General features: G+C 45.7%; 1 protein-coding gene across 1 annotated transcript in view; it reads right to left on the reverse strand.

The window, feature by feature from the left end:
- LOC135821345 (uncharacterized) overlaps window positions 1–5,000 on the reverse strand; it is a 46,459-nt gene that overhangs the window by 17,365 nt on the left and 24,094 nt on the right. Inside the window, exons 15-17 of the mRNA XM_065334412.1 lie at window positions 4,353–4,403; window positions 1,892–2,047; window positions 403–501 (exon numbers count right to left, since the gene is read on the reverse strand). Of these exons, the coding sequence (XP_065190484.1) occupies window positions 403–501; window positions 1,892–2,047; window positions 4,353–4,403 (306 nt within the window). The remainder of the gene's footprint in view (window positions 1–402; window positions 502–1,891; window positions 2,048–4,352; window positions 4,404–5,000) is intronic.

Consider the following 5,000-nt stretch of genomic DNA (forward strand, 5'->3'; position numbering starts at 1 on the left):
CTGTACACGGCAGCGGGCAACACAGACAGAGAAAGGACTGTAATTTCACAATTCTTCGGTGTACTTCTATTTTCGGTCCTTTCGGTGCGTCTGTTCCAGACCTAAAATGTCAATACACCGAACAAACACTAACACACATAATCCAATAGGGAACTGCTTCTCTGTACCTAAAATTGTTGGCCACCTAACCTGGCCTTTGCCCTCATACCAACAAATATTGAGCACTGAAAATTTTAGAAATTTGAGCATGTCAACAAATTCGGTATGGTTGGCACACCAAGCCTGGTACGAATGCCACACTTAATTGAATTCTGTACGAATACCAAGCAAATCTGGTACGGATGCCATACCAGATTCTGTAGGAGTCATGCAGCGAATATGAGGCTGAGGATAAAGGCTTACTTTGTTCCTAGAGTTTGCAGACGCACCACGCTCAAGCAAATACTGCAGAGCATCGACGTTTCCGACTTGAGCAGCTATGTGGACTGGCGTGTTCCCCTCCTGAAAAACCATGACAACAGCCACCATAGCAACATCAACCATAACAACAGCAACCATAACAACAGCAACCATAACAGAAAATATGAGGAGATGACAGTCAGAGGCGACGGAAGGTATAATACAGGTTAAGATCCACGTTATTTCCGACGTGACGCTCAGTTTCACGTCAAATTTGGCGTAGAACTCCTAGTTTCGACGTGAGCTGCAGGTCACTTGCGTTGTTTTTTTCAACGCGCGAGCCAAATAACACGAGCTGAACTTTCGTGTCACGTCAGAAAATAACGTGCATCGTAACATTTCTACTAGAGTGTGGTACGGTCAGCCATCTGAAATAGAATTTACTCGCGGGGGAGGGGTGGCGGAGCCGAAAATTTTGGAACTTTAGAGTCCAGATCAGTGTAATTTTATTGATTCACAGGGTAATTGGGCCAAAACGTGGGACGGTCAATACCGCAGTGACCGTACAGTGTCCGTTGCACCTGCCACAGGACTTGAGAATTAGAAGGAGGATACAGAGGAATAGGAGGAGGGGAGGATGAGGAAGAGATCGATAAAAATACATAGACAGGTAGAGAGACCAAGAGAGTAACGTACATGCATAAGCAAGAGTACATACCCCCCCCCCCAAAAAGAGTACATAACCCCCCCCCCCCCAAGAGTACATAACCCCCCAGAGTGTGCAACGCCTGATCCAGCTCTGCATAGGGTCTTGGTCGAGCGTAATCGGATCTTTGCGTCATAATACCCTACAGATCTGAGGGGCACCCGGTGAGTCGCGGAGATTCTCGGATCAAAAATAACGGTGCCCTGCCCCGAGACCGGCCTTGCGGTGGTGTGGAGTGTACGCATGACATCAGAAGATCCGACTACACTCGACCAAGACCCTATGCAGAGCTGGGTCAGGCGTTGCACACTCCGGGGGGTTATGTACTCTTTTTTGGGGGGGGGGGGGTATGTACCCTTGGGGGAGGGGGGTATGTACTCTTGCTATAATGCACAATGTAAGTCTAGAATAGATGAGGGCTGACACTTCTGCAACATGTTGTCTTGTACAGAGTGAGACAGTGGCAGAGACAGACAAATAGAGAGACACAGAATCAGAACGGAGAGAAATGAAAGAGAGAGAGATAGAGATAGATAGATAGAGATAGAGATAGATAGATAGAGATAGATAGATAGATAGATAGATAGATAGAGAGAGAAAGAGAGAGAGAGAGAGAGAGAGAGAGAGAGAGAGAGAGAGAGAGAGAGAGAGAGAGAGAGAGAGAGAGAGAGAGAGAGAGAGAGAGAGGGAGAGAGAAAAAAAGAAAGAGAAGAGAGGGAGAGACTGTTGTTCTAAACACCGTGATGGACAACACAAACGTTTAGAGTTAACACTCTCAGGCCTTACCAAGTCTGGCAGTTCTAGTTCTGCGTTGACCGACGTCAGCATCTGCAGGATCCGAACATCGCCGCACAGCGCTCCATGCCAGACGGGGTTAGAGATGGGCCGCACCAGGTTCCACAGCTCCATAGCTACCCGGTCCACATTGATCTCCATGGTTTCCTGGTCATATGGAGGAGCATACGGAGTACACACACGTGCACCGGCAGAGGTAGCAGAATGGACACAAGGACATTGATGGCTGACAGCGAGAGAACAGTGATCTAAGCGGCCTAGTCGTTCATCAGCTGCCGAAACTGTAGCTATGCTATTTATCCTGCTGTCTACAACCCTTTATCCTGCTGTCTACAACCCTTGGAGCTGACAGGATTATTTGCTTTGCACTGACAGAAGACAATCATGGATGAGTTGGGATTTCTGCATCTAGAAGCACAGCTATCTCAAACAGGAAAGGCAACAGGCAATCAGCATCCGTATGACAACCTCCATCAAAACAATTATGTCGTTGCATGCAAAAGGAGGCCGGCATTTCTCTTCAAGAGCCTCCCTTCCCCAAAAGAGTCAGCCAGGAGAATTGCTAAAGTGGGTGTTTTCGCTTTGCTTTAGGGCAAGTGACGATAGAATTTACAACAATTTAATGTCAGCACAGTTCTTTGAGAGCAACCGGCACCGTAGCAATTGTGAACAGCCACATGAGAAAAACGTTCGCTGCCCACAGCACTGTGGCGTTATCAACAAAGCATGAGTAGCAAGTAACATATGACAGTCCTTTGATCGTCTGCACGACTCTATATGGTTCTTGTTGCAGTATAGATGCTTTATCACACGTCATTGGTGTACAGTCAACTTTGCGTATAACGACACTCGGTGGGGCGTCAGAAAAGCGTCCTTATTTGCGAAGTGTCCCTTTCTGTATTGTATTGTATTGCATTGAATTTATTTTACTTCGGTGGCTCAACAGCACAATGTCCTTATACCCGAAGTCTCATTATATGTAGTACAGTTAGATGGGCCCTTGCTCTGGGCATGGAAATTCTGTCGCTATTCGCGAATTGTCGTCATTTCCGCTGTCGTTATTAGCAAAGTTGACTGTGCACACATAGATGGGACACCGTGGTTATTCATAGTAAGATGTGCACATACTCGCACTGCTATTTCATATGTACTATACTCGCGCGACTGTGTGCATCATAGTACTTCTCCATGCGTGCGTACAGTCTACTTGGCTAATAACGACTGCGGATATAACGAAAATTCACGAATAACGACAGAATTTCCATGCCCAGAGCAAAGTCCCATCCAACTGTAATACATTATAATGAGACTTCGGATATAACGACACTTTGCGAATAAGGACACTTTTCTGATGCCCCGCCGCCGAGTGTCGATATACGCAAAGTTGACTGTACACCGAGTACTCCTCAGTAGTCAGGAGACAGGAAACCCCTTGGCACTCTTCATTGTTTTGTTTTATCTTGTTGTAAATTATGCTCTACTTCTTGTGCCATGACTTGTCTTCGATGGAAAGTAGACTAGCAGTAACATTACACTATTGTCTTCTTCTCCTCATTGTAAATGAAATACCGTAACCGCGTGTCTTTGAGAGTATGAGTGTTGCGATGGTGGCAGAGTGGTTGGGATTCGAATCCATGCCTCCGGAGAGACTGGACTTGTCTCGGCTTATTTTAGTTCCTACTTTGTTGGAACTGTTCATTTCGCTACGGCATGATCACGGACTAGACTGCTTGCACATCTGTGTCACATGACTGCATCTGTGTCATGTCACATGACTGCATTTGTGTAGAAAGTGCACATGGCATGTTATGGGGGCAGTGTAAACAAAACATTCCGACAGCATGTGACCCATATATGCAGGGACTGTCTGCATCTGGAACCAAAAGGGACGACACCATGTGACACATAGATGCAGGGATTGACTTGAGTTTTGGAGACAAGATGGCCGATATCATGCGACACATACTCGTATATGCAGGAGTTGTAACCAACATGGCTGTCCCGGACAGTGGTCCCCAATACCTGCAGCACATGAGCAATAGCTCAATAGAACCGTCCTACCAGCAAAAGGGTATTTTTCCCCACGGAGTTTTGTTTCGTTTACTTACATAGAGCATCTATCCAAGAACAAACTTCCTCGCTATGATATATGGTGTTGTGAATGTGGGCCAAGAGCACAGTGTGGAGAGGTGGACAGTTTCAAATTATTTTCAAATGGCCGAGTTCGTTGCTACTGCAATTTCACAAATTCATTTTATTTTCGGTACTTTCGGTGCATCTATTTCATACCGAAAATTTCAATACACCGAACACACACTAGCACGCATAATCCAATAGGGAACTGCTTCTCGCTACCTCAAATTTCTGTTCACCTAACCTGGCCTTTTGCCCTCACACCAAAAATATCGAGCACCTAAAAGTTCTGAAATTAGAGTACTTCTGAGTTACTCACATAGAGTCGTTTTTCGTCGTTGCTATGCAGTCTCTGCTTCAACTTGGATAACTGTAGCAACAGTGAACAAGGGCGGGAACAGCACACATCACACCAACAGGTATGGGCACACTTAGCCTGCCTATTTCGAATGTTTCTCACCTTCATTTACACTCCGACGTCTCTTATCCGGGCACCTTGGGACCGGGCACTGCCCGTATCTCAGATTTGCCTGTATCTCAGGATAACTCATTTACCATAATATCATTATCATTTTTGAAGAAGTTTATTTGGCACGTATTGCACATGTTCAGGTTACAGAAAGAATCCATTGATAAGATTATGTGGAGTTCACAGGCTGACAGTGACAAATAAGGACTTGCGCATCCCTGTAACAGGACGCATACTAGCTCCAGTCGACACTACAAATCAAACTCACTCCTTCTGAACTAACCAAGAACTGAGGGGAAACCCTCGTCGTGGCCAGCTTCATACTTTCAGAACAAAGTGTAGGGAGTCGTATTCGACTCCCTGCTGTATTCGGTGTACGGTGTAAGAGGTAGAGTAAGGATGTGTAGTTGTGTTGTTGGATGGCAAATGAAGTGTGTTCCTAAACGGGGATCGTGCGTAGAGTACTAGCTGTTCATGATACATGAATAACAATAATTA

Source organism: Sycon ciliatum, chromosome 7 (genome assembly GCF_964019385.1).
Source record: "Sycon ciliatum chromosome 7, ocSycCili1.1, whole genome shotgun sequence".
NCBI classification, from domain to species: Eukaryota; Metazoa; Porifera; class Calcarea; order Leucosolenida; family Sycettidae; genus Sycon; species Sycon ciliatum.